Source organism: Nycticebus coucang, chromosome 19 (assembly GCF_027406575.1).
Source record: "Nycticebus coucang isolate mNycCou1 chromosome 19, mNycCou1.pri, whole genome shotgun sequence".
In the NCBI taxonomy this organism is placed as follows: domain Eukaryota; kingdom Metazoa; phylum Chordata; class Mammalia; order Primates; family Lorisidae; genus Nycticebus; species Nycticebus coucang.
In genome coordinates this window covers 29201321-29219916 of record NC_069798.1, presented here as the reverse complement: position 1 = coordinate 29219916, position 18596 = coordinate 29201321, and the positions used below count along the sequence as shown (strand labels likewise).

The following is an 18596-nucleotide window of genomic DNA, read 5'->3' as shown; positions in this document are numbered from 1 at the left end:
AGCTGTCATACCACGGCACTCTACCAAGGGTGACATAGTGAGACGCCCTCTCAAAAAAAAAAAAAAAAAAATATTGCTCCAACTGGAATAATAAAGATAAGGGAAAATGATCAGAGAATAACACCTGAAAACACACTAATGTTCAGAAACACAAGCCTTCTACAAATATAATGAAAGGTCTTTTTACCTTATACTTAGAATAATACCAAAGAACAAATACAGTAAAATCGTCTCAGTCTATTCAGGCTTCCAAAACAAAATATTATAAACTGGGTGGCTTAAATTATAGCAATTTATTTTCTGGAGGCAAAAACGTGCAACATTAAGGTCTAGCAGGGTTTGGTTTTTCTGGTGAGGGCTCTCTTCTGGCTGTGTCCTCTCAGATGTGGCAGGGGGCAGGGAGGATCATAGGTGAGAGATTTCTCCTCTCCTTCTAATAGGTTCTTTTGAACTAGGGCCCCATCATTATGACCTCATTTAACTTTAATTAACTACTAAAGACTCTATCTGCAGTTAATAGTCATATTTGGGGTTAAAGCATCAGCATATAAATTCCAAGGGGACATTCAGTCCTCAACAAATACTAAAATAACAATTACATACATGAACAAGTAAACCTTGAAACCCAGAATAAAGGGCAAAAAGGCTGAAAAGCACAATCTCCTCTTATAATACTCCAAAAAAATCTAAGTTTAGGAGTTAGATAAATTAGAATTTAAAAAAAAAAAAAGTATCTCATTTTCACAGAAGAAAAACTGAAAATCAGAAAAGGTACTAGAGGATATAAAGGAGAACCTAAAAATCTCTTTCAGCCTTAAAACAACTCAAAAACATTCTTTCAAACATAGATACCCTAAGGCTAGACAATATCTGCTTTTCTTCACAGCCTTCACTTTCTCTTCCCTACTCAAGCCTAAAGCCATTGTAAATTAGCTTATTCTTCTGAAATGTCACTGAAATTCTCCAGCATTCAGTGACTTATCTAAAATTACAAAGGTATAAAATAGCTGATCCAAGATAATGTTAAGTTTTCTTATTCAAAATTCAGCACTGTCGAAAGTGTACCACAGTTGCCCAAGGAACAATAAGAAGATATACATTAGGGCAGTTGGTACAGGTAATGAATGCTAAAAGACAAATACTATTAAAAAAAATTGCCAGAACAAGTCTTAAAAAAACCTTGAAAAAGGAAACTAGCAAAAGGAGCAATGATAAAGAAAGAAAAATACGCTGTAATAAGTAGGAAAAAAAAAAAAAAACAGTGAGTCTTTCTTACCTGGTATGTAGAGATCCCATGAAGGGGCCATAAAAATAAAGGTCACATGTATTACTTCACCAGTAATGGAGAGCTCTAAGGTCAAAATCATGACTATGCATTTGATTCAGGCCATAAGAAACTATGGAAAGGGAGGCTGGGCACGGCGGCTCACACCTGTAATCCTAGCACTCTGTGAGGCCGAGGCGGGTAGATTGCTTGAGCTCACGATCTCGAGACCAGCCTGAGCAAAAGTGAGACCCCCATCTCTACTAAAAATAGTAAAAATGAGGCAAGAGGATTGCTTGAGCCTGAGTTGGAGGTTGCTGTGAGCTATGAAGCCACAGCACTCTACCCAGGGCGACAGCTTAAGACTCTGTTTCAAAAAAAAGCAAACTGTGGAAAGGTATCAAAAGCCAAGTGATATAATAAAAATAGTCCTTAAGAAAGATTAATCTGCCAGCAGTAATGAACTCAAAGGCTACTTAGAAAGAATGGAGGCAAGGACCCACAGATGCTATACAGTAATGTAGGAATGAAGTGAGGTGGCAGTGAAAACAGCAAAGAATGAGGAGCTCAGAATGGCATTTCAGAGGGAAAATAAAAAAGACTTGGTGACAGTAGAGAAGTCAAAATACAAGAAAATCACTGAACATTCTACATATCTGGATTTTCTGAATAACTTAGAAACATTGTTTGAACTACCAAAAAAAAATTTTTAGCCAATCTTGGATTAAAAGCATTATAAAATAAAATTTTTATAAAATTGTGCTTTAGCCATAAAGCAGTCTAGAAAAGACTTATTGATATTTGTATCATTCCCTGCTTCAGAAATAATTTGATACAGCAGAAAAAGAGAACACTTAGTGTCAAAGATTTCACTCTTAGCTCTGCAATAGGCTGTTTCATAACCTTTCCAGACCCGTATTTTCATCTGTAAAATGAGCATAATAGTATCTACCTCACCTAAGTTAACCAAGATGAAAAAAATAAGTGAACCAGATGAAAAAAAAAAGTTAAGTGCAAAATATGAAAGTCTTATAAATAGAAAAGCAATATACAAATGTAAGATGCTTTAGTATAATAACAGAAGTACTGGTAATACTACAGGTATTGGCATAAAAACAATTCAGCATTATCTTGTTGCCTCAGAATCATCATTATGAACGTTATGTATTATGCTATGGGTTGGGGGGGTGTTTGAGACAATGTCTCACTCTGTCACCTGGGCTAGAGTACAGTGACATTATCATAGTTGACTGTAGTCTCAAACTCTTGGACGCAAGCGATTCTTCTACCTCAGCGTCTCAAGCAGTTGCAACTATAGGCATATGCCAGCATGCTTGGCTAATTTTTCTATTTTTGGTAAAGGCAGGGTCTCCCTCTTGCTCAGGCTGGTCTTGAACTCTTGAACTCAAGAGATTATCCTGTCTCAGTCTCCCAGAGTGCTATGTTATGTTTAATATACGATATCCTTGATTTATATTTAGGTGGGTGGAGGTCTAGACTCTGTGCATTTTCACTTCTTACGTTGCTTTCTTAATTTTTTTTGTCAATTTCTTTGTCATATTTAATATTTTCATTGCAGCTAAATTACCTGCTTAATATTTTCTGCTTCCAATCTGCAATGGACTTAAAAACTAGACACCAGATAATGAATTTATTATTATCCATATGACAGCTTCAGGTACTCTCATGTAAGAAAATATATACACAGCAGACCAGAATGTGTAAGGAGTACTTCCTTTTTATTCTTATTTCCTGGATGAGTTCCAAAAAAGTAAAGTATAAATATAACTCACTATCAATGAGAAACTTAAACCCTAAAGACTCTTACTGAATAAAATTAAGTATATGGATAAATGCATGTAATTTCTTCACTTTCTACAGATATTTGTCATCAATTCCTCCCTGTGGCTAGCAATAATATCTAAATATTTTTAAGAAAACAAAAATAAATCTTTAGGGCAGTGCCTGTGGCTCAGTGAGTAGGGCGCCGGCCCCATATACTGAGGGTGGCAAGTTCAAACCCGGCCCCAGCCAAACTGTAACAACAACAATAATAATAATAAATAAATCTTTAAGAATGGTTTAGACAACAACAAGCTAGTAACAATCAGTTCTATCCTTAAACATGCTGCTTTTTCTATAATACAAATAGAAAGAGGTATTTAATCTGTTACTCTGATTTAAAATGACTTTTCAGGACAATTTAGCACAGTGGTTCTCAACCTTCCTAGTGCTGTGACCCTTTAATACATTTCCTCATGTTGTGGTGACCCCCAACCATAAAATTATTTTTGTTGCTACTTCATTTTTGCTATGTTATGAATTGTAATGTAAATATCTGATATTAGGCGATTCCTGTGAAAGGGTCGTTCGGGTCACGACCCACAGGTTGAGAACCGCTGATTTAGCAGGTTTTGGACAATAACAATGGTCCAAAACCTGATAAATTTATACAACATCATGAAATAAATAAAACAGTCTTAAGGAGTACAACTTCTATAGTGCTAAAGGTATTTATTAGATTAGTAGAATGGTATGTTCGAGGGCTTGTTAAAGCCATAGAATAAAGTGGCCTTATCCAAATACTCAGAATATATTCTCTTACCATTTTGTGAACATAAAAAAGAAAAACCCAATACTTATTCAATAAAAAAGGCTAAGATTCATCAATGTTGATAAGGTCTTTATATTAGTATTACTATATCGTATAGTCAGACATGCAAACAGCCTTTCCTCTTTGAAATTCCTTTTCTTCTATGTACAGTCTCCTTTATTTTAAGAACTTTAGATTGTTAATTTTCACAAAACAGTTTCTGAGCCTTCTCTTATGAAGGGCTAGAATGATTATTTAAAAAGGAGACTTACCCCTTCTATTGAAACTTACATTCTTTCTCATGAAACTTATTTCTACTCTCCTTCCCTACCCTCCCACACCACTCCACACAGATATATGATAGAGTTGCCTTCGTTATGGTTTCTGTGATGGTGGTACAGCATGGTCGTCTGGCACCTCCAGCAGAGATGAGATGTACAGTCAAATAGAAAGCTTTGGATATTTCTGAAGTATTACTATTGTTCAGAACCAATGATTTCTTTTACATAATTAGATCAAATGCTTGTGAACTTTTTTAACCATATTTAGCACAGGCATATTGAAACCTTTTTTGGTTCATTCTAAAGCAGTCATCAAGATTAAGACCAGTTCCTTTCAAAGTCTTTCTTCTTAGATCAGTAATTTTTAACCAATGTGCTGGGGCACACTGGTATACTGCGAGAGGATCTTAGGTATGCTGTGAAAATTTTTAAAGATTAATTAAATTATTTTTGAAAGAAGTTCAAAGCACAGTAAGTATATTCTTTATTTTACTCTCATTTTTGATCAACGTACTGTAAATGTGCCACAGAAGTTTAACTATAGGTTCAAGTGTGCCGCGAAATAGAAAAGGTTGGAAAATATGGTCATAAACCAAGGTTTCCAAAATGACCACCCATACAATAGGATGAAGGATATGAGCTACGAGCACCTCTAAACCTTTTGATTTATGAAGTCCCAACCAGAAAGATAATGGAAACACACCAGAACGGGGGAAAAAACCCATAAACATCTGTCAGTCTTGTTTCTGGGATTGGAAATTAAAACTTGGTGTCCTCTCTCAAAGGCGCAAGCGGTAAAGAGAGGTTTCCCATTCCATAAAGATTAGAAGATAAAGCAGAAGACAGATCAATTTCACTCTTCTACTGGGCCTCTCAGCAACCAAGGACTTGCATAATCTAATGAAAACCATCAAAACCCCAGTGAAGAAAGGCACAAAAATGAGAAACCGAAGAGCAAGTTATCTCATTCTTCATCCATATTAACAGTAGTAAAAATAAGAACTATTTTTATCTAGTGCCCATTAAGTATAAGGCATAGATTGCTAGGTTCTTTACACACATGATGTAAAGAATCTATCAAATTTCAATAGGCCTCCAAAGCCCTTTTTTATCTATATTGTAGATAAAAAAAAGAGATTCAGAAAAGTTCAGTAACCTTCTCATGGGGTCAGACAGCTAGTCAGTGCTAAAACAGGATTATGACTTTAAAGCCACTGTGCTTTTCTTCACTGTTGCTTCCCTTGCTGGGCCATTTAAAAGGGCCAGCCAACATTAGATTTTAGTACTTTCCTTCTGTAAGCTTTTGATACCACTGTGGATCTGAGTCACATGGTCTAGAAATACAATTAGCTCAAACGTTAATTTTCCTAATAGCTACATCCTGTGTCTTACAATATATTACAGTTTCAGAATTATTGTTATGGGACATATTTCTCTTGAAGTTTCAGATTTATCTCTCCTTTCACACTCATTTAGACAGGCAAAAATCTACTAGGTCCATCAGACTACTTGGCTTTGTAAACAGCATAATCATTTAGATGGGTAAGTACTCAGGAAAGAAGTGTTCTTTGTTTAAAAGACTGAAAATTGCCAAACATTTTATATGTTAATATTAAATTCTCAATTTTCTGTAAAACAATTTCTTCAAAAGTCTCACTCCAATGCAAACATGTAAAGTACCTTTCCTTTTTTACTAAAGCACTGGTCTATGTTTGTATAGTTGAACAATAAAACAGTGATTAGAACTTTTAAAACAAAAAAAACTATAAATGTGATATAATACATCTTTAAAATATCAAAAATCAGAATTCATGGGTATGGTTTCTTACCCTGAAACAGACTGTAAAATGATCTGAAATTATCTGACTTCATGTATATGAAAGAGTCTGAATCATTCACATATGATAGGTAAATGTATCTGTAGTTAAAATTATATTGTTTTAAATTATAACCTCATTTTATGTTTCTAAGTTTTATAGAGTTTTATGTACTGTAAAATCATCTATATTAACCTTGACAGGTTTATTCTGTAAAGGAGATTTGCACCTGAGCAATGTACTTAGAATAAAAACCATGGAAATCATTTTCTTTTTTTATCGTGTCTTCCTTTTTCCCCTTTCTTTGACAATAAAATGCTATAAATACAACTTATCCTTTGGTGATTCAAAAATCATAAACCAATTATACAAACTAAACCATTTTAATTTTTGATAATGGTTTAAAATTTAATCCTCATTCACAATAAGGAACAAATGCTTAAGTTAAATCCTTTTTTACCACATGTAAAGTAAGTCTTACTATGCCACATGTTTATTTACATGCATTTTCCTCTACTTTTACAGCCTACAAGATAGACCAACCATGAATCAGCAAACCTCTTCTGTAGAGGTCAAATAGTAAATACGAGGTCTGACAACTAAGTCCCCAAACTTGCCACAGTGTGCTTATATTGGCAGCACTGTACAAATAGCTCAGAAAGGTTTTACAACCTTGGTATATCACTGTTTCATACCTGTGTTTGTGTTGACATGTGGTGATGTCTTACCAACTGGAGTTCATTATTCTTGTTGTGAGTTTTTGTGTGCTGTATGATGACAGCTCTGATGGTCATACCAGAGTCATTCCAGAAAAAAGACTTCCAACATTGCTTTGAAGGGTGGACTAGGCACTGGTGTCAGCGCATAGCTTCCCAAGAGGAGTACTTCAAAGGTTACCACAGTGATACTCAGTAATGAGGTATGTAGCAATTTTTCTAAGATGAATTTTCAAAGTTAATTGTCTGGCCTATTTTAGGCTAGAAGAGCCACAAGGTTTTGTTTTTTGCAATTACTCTGCAGGTAGAACATATAAAAACAGCCACAGACAACACAGAGGAAAATGGGTGTGGCTGGATTTTCTTGGGACCCTACTAAATTTGGCCTAGGTAGTAGGCTAACCCCCTGAGCTTAAATCATGGGGAAAAACATGAAATGTAGTGCCACTACAATCACCCAGGGTGTCTAAATATTCAGCCTGACAGAAGAAACCATTCACAGCCATGCTGAGTTTAGACTGCTTCAGCACTGAACAGAATTAATCTTGACTCAGACTATGTAAAAAATATCATAGTCTACTGAAATTAGATTCAATTTTTCCAGATAGCCACACAATTTTCTTAAGCATTTTACCAAACAAAAATGCACTCTAACTGTGGCCAGGCTTTCTAAATTGTCTACTACCTAATCTCTTTCACCTTCTTTCCCCAACTCACCCGAATTCCACAAGATTTTATAGATACTTTTTGTCCCAGGAAGGTCAAAATCACACTACTTCCTCTCTGTATAAAAAGTGAATTCTATTTCCCATACTTGTGCACCAGAGTTGAAGCCTACTTCATTTCCAATCTCCTCCTCTCTTGCTGCCTTCCACTATATCAGCTAGACAGCTAAATGCTCACTTCCTCATTCTCTTTTAAAGCTAAGCATGGCCAAGGCCACATAATAAAGTTCAGGACAATAAATATCATATGAAAGCCAACCAGGTAGGGTATAGGGGCTGCTATCAGTAAGTTTTCATGGTTTTAAAAAGAGGAAGAAGGCATTATAATCGCCAGGACCTCTTTCCCTCTTCTGCCTCCTTAATGCAAATGTAATGCCTAGAATCAGGGAAATAATTAGGAAAAACTGAGGACAGAACTGAAGAGATGCCAGCATTGACAACTTTAAGCCACTAAATCAATGCCAAAGGCGATCTATCTCCAGAGTTCTTGTTATAAGAGGAATAATAGACATTATAAATTGAATTTTTAATCACAAATAAAAGCATTCCTAACCTACCATTTCTTGAAAGCGCTAGGGTCCCGAGTCACTACTCCTCATGAGAAGTGAAAGAGTAAAACTGGCTTTGCACAGTTTATTGTGAATTCAACTAAACAGTATTTCTATAAACCTAGAGACAAAAGTAGCAGGAAGAAAAATATAAAAGACAGACTAGTCTGAGGGTATCAACAAGGGCAATGAAGTCAAAGAGGTCAAAGAAAAGACAAAGGCAAAAGGCATTAATTCATCCTATTTTATGGCTGAATACTACCCCATGGTATACATATAACACGTTAATCCACTCATGAATTCATGGGCACTTCAGTGATACCGGATCTTTGCAATTCGGAAATGTGCTGCAATAAACATTCGAATGCAGGTATCTTTTTGATAAAATGACTTCTTTTTCTTTGGGTATATACCTAGTAGTGGGATTGCTGGATCAAAGGGTAGGTCTACTTTTAATTCTTTAAGAAATCTTCATATTGTTTTCTTAAGGGTTTTGTAGCAATTTGGAAGGAATTAGAGACCATTATCCTAAGCAAAGTATCTCAAGAATGGCAAAACAAAATCCACATGTACACTCTATTTCCCTTTCTTTTTTTTTTTTTTTTTTTGTAGAGAACAGAGTCTCACTTTATGGCCCTCGGTAGAGTGCTGTGGCACATGTACACCCTAATAAACTGGAACTGATGGACACACAAGTGCATAGGAGGAAGTAAAAGTCACTGAAATCAAGCAGGGAGAGGGAGGGAGAAAAACTCACCTATCAGGATAATGACCACTATTTGGGTAATGGGTACATTTATAGCCTGAACTCAAGCTATATAACAAAAACATTTGTACCCTTTTACTATTTTGAAATTACGAAGAAAAAAAAGAAAAAGAAAAGAGAAAGCTAGAGATGGTTACCAAAATTCTGCAGTTACCAGGTTGTCTTAGTGAAGATAAAAAGACAAACAAATGCTAGAGATACAGGGGGAAAAATTTGAAAAAAATGCTCCTTGTGTACTGTAAAGTAAAGCCAGTAAGCCTTATTAATGTACTACTCAGCAAATCTAGTCTGAGATAGCTGATTAATTTCCTATTATGAATTTCCACTGTTTGAAAAACAAAAGTTCAGAACTCATTTTTTATAGTTAAAGTACTGTGTTTTTCAAGCTAATTAACTTAAATTTATGCTTCCTTTTCTCTGGTATTTTTATGTGGTATTCACAAAGGCATAGTTACTATCAATATGTGAACATTTTGATACTTGCAGAATCTTTGAAATAATTATTAACAATCAAAATGATGATATTGCCAATAAGGCCAATGGGTCTTTGAACACACTTGTTTAGCTGGCAGTTCCATCATCCTACTTGTAGGGATAGTCAACATCTCTTCTGTATCAATGCTACTGCATAAAACTCAAAGAAAAGCAATTCTTCCCATTCAAAAGGAACTTCAGAAATATGCCTATTTTAACTCAGATACCTCTTAACATACAACTTTTAAATTAAAATGCCTAATTTTATTATACTATGTTACAAATAATGCAATACACATATTACACACCCTCTCTACTTCTTACACCCAGTAGTTTTCTGCTCCTAAGAATGGTCTGGTAATTTTACCCAGTAGTGTAAACACTTATAAATTACAATACCTATACATCACAAAGGATTTTTTAGCCTTGTGGTTTCAGAGTAGAATTCCTTAGGTTTATCAAAGCTTTAACCAGAAAGAACATTAAATACAAGGAGGTTTCAGGCTCATTTACAGTAGTGGAACAAAATTTAACGAAGTTCCAACAATACATTTTAAGGCACAAATTTCTTATTGTCTTTTTTAGTTGACAAATATGTGCTTGCAGCATAACAGCAGCAGCAGAACAGCTGGATGGCCTTATCAAGCACAAAGGAAGCAACAGCACATGCTGTTCAGTGTCTTTCTGATTGCTTAGAAATGGAAGGACATGCAGATTTATTCCCTGTTATAAATTAGAACAATTATTTCTTTGGAATTTACATTTTCTTCATGAAAGTGTCAAACTTTCTGCACGTTAAAAAAGAGGATTTTCAAAAAGGATATCTTCCCTTTCTTTGATGATGAGTTCATTCTGTTCTTCCAACTGCCTGATTTTCTTCTCAAATGATTCTTGCTCAGCTTTCAGTCGTTCCTCTGTCACCTCCTTTTCCTCACTTACTCTGAAAGAAATACAAAAATGAAAAAAAGCTTATCACAATAGAATTAAATATGTGCCAACAGCTGCAGTTTCGCAAAATTAGATTTCTTCCAAAGATACACAGAATTCTTCAGGAACGTTTTATTTTGTTGTTGTTGCTTTCTAATTTAATCTCTCATAAGGCAATCTTCCTCACTTTCATGATATACACATAATTTTTACATTAAAAATGTTTCTAATCATCAGAAGTATCTTAAATATAAAGTTCTACAAAGGAAGTAAATGCCAAATTATGATCCAGGACAGAAAAATATCTCAATTTTTAAAACACAAGTTTCATTTTTTTCATTATCAAAATAAGTATTTTACCAATTGATTTTGATTTAGACTTTTTTCACACTTCTATTCAAATCCTATCAATGAAATAAACAACATATACATCTTAAATACTTCACTAAATACACATGGAATTTTACTATTTTCTTCGTACTGATACCTGGCATTCCTTGGTAGCCTATAAATAATGACAATTAAATAAAAAGACAGCATTAATGTAAAAGAAGGTCTAGAAATATCAACCAAAACAAAAAAGAACTGCATCATTGTTTAACTTTGAAAAATATTCCAACTTAATCACACCAAAATGGGATGGCTTCTAAAAAGAGCAGAGAGGAAAACAAAGATCAGAAAAACAAAGCTAAAATATAACACCAACACTAAAATTTAGAATTCACTGAAATATATATTGGGACAACCCTAATTTTCATGCTACTCTGTATTTATCTGTTACTTGTGCTTATTTCTCTTATACAATCGTAGGGACAGGTATAAGAAAAATTCAGAGGAATCTAAACTTTTTCTTTTAGCTACATTTACTCCCTCCCCGAGATCCTTACTCTACCAGACCAACTTCTACGTAACACGAATCCCATGTTATGAGCCCTCTGGTAGAGACACTGAAATCAATGAGATAACCAAATGAAAATAAGAATCCTGAATGTTCATGAGTTGATTGCATCTTGTCTTTGAAATACAGTAATTTGTGTGAAAGTACATAACACATGGGGCGGTGCCTGTGGCTCAGTCGGTAGGGCGCCGGCCCCATATACTGAGGGTGGCGGGTTCAAACCCGGCCCCGGCCAAACTGCAACCAAAAAATAGCCGGGCGTTATGGCGGGCGCCTGTAGTCCCAGCTACTCGGGAGGCTGACACAAGAGAATAGCTTAAGCCCAGGAGTTGGAGGTTGCTGTGAGCTGTGTGAGGCCACGGCACTCTACCGAGGGCCATAAAGTGAGACTCTGTCTCTACAAAAAAAAAAGTACATAACACACAGTAGTACTCGGTAAACAGGTTTATTTCTTCTTGCTTATCATGTCATTCAAGTCATTTCTCTGATTTATACATATTATTTATGTGTAGCATACCACTAAACCCATGAACGGAAACCCCAGGCCCTTCTTTTGAAGAAAGTAATCTCTAAGACTGCTATATTCAGGCAGGCTGTGGTGACTCACGCCTGTCATCTCAGCACTCTGGAGGCTGAGGCAGGTGGATTGCCCTGAGCTCACAGGTTCAAGACCAGCCTGAGCAAAAGCGATACCTCCTGTCTCCAAAAAAAAATAGCCAGGCATTGTGGCAGACACCTATAGTCCCAGATACTTGGAAAACTGAGGGAGAGAATTACTTAAGCCCAAGAGTTGTGAGCTATGATGCCATGGTACTCTACCAAGGCTGCTATATTTAAGAGGAATCCAGACAACTAAACAAACACACATACATGAAGACAAGTTATACTCTGTTATCAGGTTACCCTACCTCTCTTGTTCTCATCTCCTTACAATGCCTTTCTTTTTCTTGTCATTATTTTCAAACATATTTGCATTAACATCTTTCACAGTTACTTTGATAAAGTCTGCTTATATCTTGGGGCATCATTACTCTCATTCATAAAGGAAAAAGGCTAGGCCAGACAATTCTAAACATCCTATCCAGCTGAAGTTCTACAATTTCCTCCACAATATTATAAATATCCTGATACTGTATATATGCCCTTTATAAATATGAAGAACATTTGCAAAACATCAAACATTTGGTCAGGGAACAAGGCATACAACACTATAATTTAGGCAAAAGCTATGCCCACAGGATGACAGGAAGAAGTAGATAAATATTAAAACATATAAAGATGAAAAATTTGGCAGGAGAATATATAAATGTGAAACAAAGGAAGCAATGAATCTGCAGGATTTTGCATAAAACAAAGATGAAATAAATGATGCAATATACGGGTTAAGTATCCCTTATTTGAAATACTTAGGATCAGAAGTTTTTCATATTTTGAAATAGTTACATTACCCTATGACGTATATTTACATTACCCTGTGTGATTAACGCAGGCCTTTTTGACATTTTCACACATTTTATACCACGTAGCAGAGACTAACAAACACAGTGAGTCACTGGCCCTCTGTGGGGCATTGTGAGAAAGCTGCTCTTGGTGCGTCCAGCCTGCACATGTGTCATTTTATTAACCTTTTTGAGCATGCTTGTACAAGGGCACCTGGCTGTTCTTTAAAAAGTTGTATTACGGGGGCGGAGCATGATGGCGGACAGGACTGGACGTACAGCCCACCTCTCCCAACCCATCAGGTGAGAGGAAAGGTGGTCTGGACCTTCCCTGTATGTGGATTATTGGAGTGGACAGACAGCTGGAGACACTCAGCGAACTGGCGGATTGCTATATATGAGGGGTAATTTAAAATCACAGACTCTGTTGTAGAGATTCTTCCCTGCTCGGCAGTGCCGGCCAGCAGGCCCCTCCCCTACGGAGGTCAGCAGCTTGTAAATGCTGACAAAACCCAATTGACAAATAATTATTCCTGAACTGAGGGAGGCATCCAAAAGGAGAGCCACTCAAAACCACGGGAAGCTGGGCAAACTGTTGGACAATTGAAGGGAAGGGATCCTGCCCGGGAAACAGACATTTTGAACTACCCAAAAGGGCGGGCACCTTTCCCCCAGGCGTTGGAGGGGGCTGGAGGTTTAGGCTGTGCGGTGAACTGGCAGGCGCCAATCCAAAAGAGAAACTCTAAACCATAAAACCCAGAATAAGTCCCCTGAACCCTCCAACCCTGGAACCAGGCTTGAAGCACCAGACCTGGCTTTGGCTGCTAAAGCTGGGAAGCTACTGAAGCCACGGACCCAGCTTTAGCTGCTGAGGCCGTGAACTTGGTTTCAGCCCCAGGAGCCAGCTACAACAGATAAAACTGCAAGCCCGCCAACGACCACGCGAACTCAGCACCACTCCCCCTACAGCCAATTGCAATCGCCAGTTTGCAGGAGAACCTGGGAACAGAGTGGAAAGACTTGAGAAGCGCGGCCACCTGCACTGAGTGGGAAGGTCGGTCGCAAGTGCTGTATGGAAAAGAACAGCCCAAGTTACACAGTTCTTAGGCGACAAACATTTGCAGCAATTCCAAAATGGAGATCGGCCATGGAAGGTGGTTACCATGGTAACAGTATAAACTGTAAATCAGGTATAAGCCTCGGAACCACTCACAGCACCACCTGGTGTACAGAAAGTATATTGCAGTATGAATATATTCCTACGAAAGTTGATCCCTACAGCAGACATATAGATAAATATAGGTATATTTCTACATGCAAGAATATTTTTGTAGTTGGTGGTTTTTCTTTTTTTTTTTGGTTTTCGTGTCTTTTTTGTTTGTTTGTTCTGTTTTTGTCTGTTTTTTCGTTTGTTTGTTCTGTTTTTGTCTATTTTTTCCTCACCATTTTCTTAGAGGACATTTCGATAATTCTTTATTATTACTTTTTATATAAATATATTTCTTATTTCTATGTCTTCTAATTTTAATTTCTTCTTTCTTCTTATTTAACATTCCTAATAACACCACTTTTTTCTCTCTATTTTTTTCCTTTCTTTCAATTATTTTACGATTATCACTATTTTTATTGCGGTTGTTATTATATTGCTGTTGTCGTGGCTGTTACCTGTATGTCTATGTGTTTCCGTCTGTCTCTGTATCTATGGGCCCGTGTGCCTGGTAACCTTTGTATATGTTTACTTGTTCATTTGGTCTCAATGAGCTTGGTGTTACGACCTGCAACTCTGAGCTCCTAACACTCCCCTCCACTCTCACTCTGTGATCTAGAGACCTGCCCCTCCAGGAGTCCAGATTTGGGTGAACTCTCGAGAGGTGCAGACAGGACCTAGACTGCAGCTGGCCAGTGCTGACTCCGTAGCAAAGGAGCGAGAAGATGACAGTCGGCTAAGAGGGAAATACACTGGAGCGGTGGTGCCCCGAGGTGCAGAGCAACAGCCGTCTTCAGCAATAACAAGGCCCACCTCCAGATATCCCATAGCCTCTCCTCCTATCTTCCTGGGCAACCAGATGAGGCCAAGCATCTTCTCAGATGGCAACCACCATGGAACAGACCTGGGACTGAAACACAGGCCCCGTGAGTAAAGGGTTTGCCTGAGGTGGCACTGACCTGGGTGGAACATGGCGACTAGAAAACACACCCGCAGAGCTGAGAAACTCCCAAGGTGGGGCTGATCCACAGGACCGCTTGACTGAGCCTCAGACGCACCTGGCCCTCAGGGGATCACCAGCCTATAGACAAAGGAGGCCAAGAGGCTGCAGTCGACAACTGATCGTGCTGCAAATACAAACCCACAGGACTAAAGACAGGGCCTGAGGCACAGGTTCTAGGAACTCAAATCAGCCTCTCCTCTGCAGAAGAATCTAGCAGGGTCAGAAACAAACTCCCACAGGGTTGTTCCGTTCACCCAGTAACATAAACTAACGGTGGGGCTGGAACTGAGTGAACATCTCCAGCCTCCATCAAGTGCCCGAGGTTGACAGGCCACACCACCCCCTGCTGGATAAAGACAGAGAGTAGCGGCCTAGACGAGCAGACACAGACTACCCTGTGACTTAGGCAAGTGCAAACCCCTAGAGTATCTGCTTACTGCAGACAACTGACTGGGTCACAGTGCTGTGGGGCTGCAGCACCTCTGACTGGGTGTGACAGAGATGCAAGGCGGGGAAGGAGGTATCAATCTTCCCAGACTGATCTATTTACTGGGTGGCTCTTCCTGACTCCACACAGCACTGGAGCAAGCCATATTAGAGCAGTCACCAGACCCCTGTGATCCAGTTCCCAGGGACCTCTTGAAGTCTCCCACCCGAGGCAGCTGCTCACTGAGACAATTGATTTGGACCTTCTGAACTGAGCCACTGACCTGGGGAATATCCAGGTGGTGACCTGGGTGTGTGGTTGTAGGAAGGTTTGATTTTCCTTTTCCATTTTTTCCCTGTGGTGGGTGGGGTGACTTAATTGCTGGTATTTCTCCACAGCTGAGACTTCAACCCAGAGTAACTGTTTCGCTAGGGTCAAATAGAAACCAGCTGAAAACAAGACAGAACCACTTAGCTCCTCTACACCAAACAGGGCCCCAGTTTCTCAGGACACAGCACTGTACGGGTCCTCGACAAAACACCAGGGGAGAAATCAAAGGGAGTAAAACAATCATGGGGCGGAATCAGTGGAAAAACTCTAGTAACATGAATAACCAGAATAGATCAACCCCCCCCCAAGGAAAGATACAGCAGATGTAATTGAAGATCCTATTCACAAACACCTGGCGGACATGTCAGAAATCAAATTCACAATTTGGATGGCAAACAAGACTAACAAAATGGAACTAGGAATAGGTGGAGAAATTCAAAAGCTGTCTCAAGAATTTAACGAATTTAAAGACAAAACCACCAAAGACTTAGACACACTGAAGCAAGAATTTGCAGCCCTCAAAGACATGAAAACTACAGTAGAATCCCTTAGCAACAGAATGGACCAAGCAGAAGAAAGGATCTCCAACATCGAACATAAAACCTTTGAACGCTCCTGAACTCTCAAAGAGGAAGAGAAATGGAGAGCAAAAATGGATCACTCTCTCAGAGAGCTCTGGGATAACTCGAAGAAGGCAAATATCCAACTCATAGGAATTCCTGAAACATATGAAGTGGCCTCACTGGGCGCAGAGGCCCTTCTGCATGAAATTATGAAAGAGAATTTTCCAGACATGCCTAGAGAACCTGAAATTCAGATAGCAGATAGCTTCAGAACCCCAGCACGACTCAACCCCAATAAGACATCCCCCAGGCATATCATAATTAACTTCACTAAAGTTAATATGAAGGAGAAAATTCTCAAAGCGGCCAGGCGAAAGAAAACTATTACCTTCAAAGGGAAGAACATTAAAAAGACTGCAGATCTCTCTGCTGAAAGTTTTCAAGCCAGAAGAGGGTGGTCATCAACGTTTAATCTCCTCAAGCAAAATAACTTTCAACCCCGGATCTTGTACCCAGCTAAACTGAGTTTCATGTATGATGGAGAAATTAAATACTTTAATGACATTCATATGCTAAAGAAATTTGCCATAAGCAAACCAGCTCTTCAGGATATTCTCAGACCTATCCTCCATAATAACCAACCCAATCCTCTACTACAAAAGTAAACTCACTCAGAAACTTCTGATCAAACTCTAACTTTCACAATGGCAAAAGGATTAAAAATGCCCACTGGACTTTCGAAAAACTCAATAACCAAAATTTCACCAAACTTATCAATACTCTCCATTAATGTGAATGGCTTAAACTGCCCTCTAAAGAGACATAGGTTAGCTGACAGGATACAAAAACTCAGGCCAGACATTTGTTGCATACAAGAGTCACATCTTAACTTAACAGGCAAATACAGACTCAGAGTGAAAGGATGGTCATCCATATTCCAGGCAAATGGTAACCAGAAAACAGCAGGTGTTGCAATTTTATTTCCAGATACAATAGGCTTTAAACCAACAAAAGTAAGGAAGGACAAGAATGGTCACTTCATATTTGTTAATGGTAAGACTCAATATGATGAGATTTCAATTATTAACATCTATGCACCCAACCACAATGCACCTCAATTTATAAGAGAAACTCTAACAGACATGAGCAACTTGATTTCCTCCAACTCTATAACAGTCGGAGATTTTAACACTCCTTTGGCAGTGATGGATCAATCCTCCAACAAAAAGCTGAGTAAAGAAATTCTAGATTTAAATCTAACCATCCAGCATTTAGATTTAGCAGACATCTACAGAACATTTCATCCTAACAAAACTGAATACACATACCTCTCATCAGCCCGCAGAACTTACTCCAAAATCAATCACACCCTAGGTCACAAGTCTAACCTCAGTAAATTTAAAGGAATAGAAATTATTCCATGCATCTTCTCAGACCATCATGGAATAAAACTTGAGATGAGTAACAACAGGAAGCTGCATACTCATACAAAAACATGGAAGTTAACTAACCTTACGCTGAATGATAGCTGGGTCAGAGATGAGATCAAGAAGGAAATTGCCAAATTTTTGGAACAAAACGACAATGAAGACACAAACTATCAGAACCTCTGGGACACCGCAAAGACAGTTCTAAGAGGGAAATTTATAGCACTGCAAGCCTTCCTCAAGAGAATGGAAAGAGAGGAAGTTAACAACTTAATAGGACATCTCAAGAGACTGGAAATGGAAGAACACTCCAACCCCAAACCCAGTAGAAGGAAAGAAATAACCAAAATCAGAGAAGAATTAAATGAAATTGAAAACAAAAGAATAATACAACAGAGCAATAAATCAAAAAGCTGGCTTTTTGAAAAGGTCAACAAAATAGATAAACCTTTGGCCAACCTAATCAGGAAAAAAAGAGTAAAATCTCTAATCTCATCAATCAGAAATAACAAAGATGAAATAACAACAGACTCCTCAGAAATCCAAAAATTCCTTAATGAATATTACAATAAACTTTATTCTCAGAAATACGAAAATCTGAGGGAAATTGGCCATTACTTGGAAGCACGTCACCTTCCAAGACTTAACCAAAATCAAGTGGAAAAGTTGAACAGGTCCATATCAAGTTCGGAAATAACATCAACCATACAAAATCTCCCCAAAAAGAAAAGCCCGGGACCAGATGGCTTTACATCAGAATTCTACCAAACCTTTAAAGAGGAAATAGTACCTATATTACTCAACCTGTTCCAAAAGGTAGAAAAAGAAGGAAGACTACCCAACACGTTCTATGAAGCAAACATCACCCTGATCCCCAAACCAGGAAAAGACCCAACAAGAAAAGAAAATTATAGACCAATATCACTAATGAATATAGATGCAAAAATATTCAACAAGATTCTAACAAACAGAATCCAGCAACATATCAAACAAATCATACATCATGACCAAGTCAGTTTTATCTCAGGGTCTCAAAGCTGGTTCAATATATGTAAATCTATAAATGTAATTCAGCACATAAACAAATTAAAAAACGAAGACCATATGATTCTCTCAATCGATGCAGAAAAAGCTTTTGATAACATCCAACATCCCCTCATGATCAGAACACTTAAGAAAATTGGTATAGAA

At 37.9% G+C, this 18596-nt stretch overlaps 1 protein-coding gene across 3 annotated transcripts in view; it reads right to left on the bottom strand.

Moving 5' to 3' along the window:
* The window catches only part of KIAA1328 (KIAA1328 ortholog), a 399620-nt gene that overhangs the window by 319521 nt on the left and 61503 nt on the right, over positions 1-18596 (bottom strand). For 2 of the 3 annotated variants that reach the window (XM_053571111.1, XM_053571112.1), the window contains exon 5: positions 10009-10124. In XM_053571111.1, the coding sequence (XP_053427086.1) occupies positions 10009-10124 (116 nt within the window). Of the gene's footprint in view, positions 1-7953; positions 9975-10008; positions 10125-18596 lie in introns of those variants that run through there. The other variant, XM_053571114.1, reaches the window with a different exon arrangement.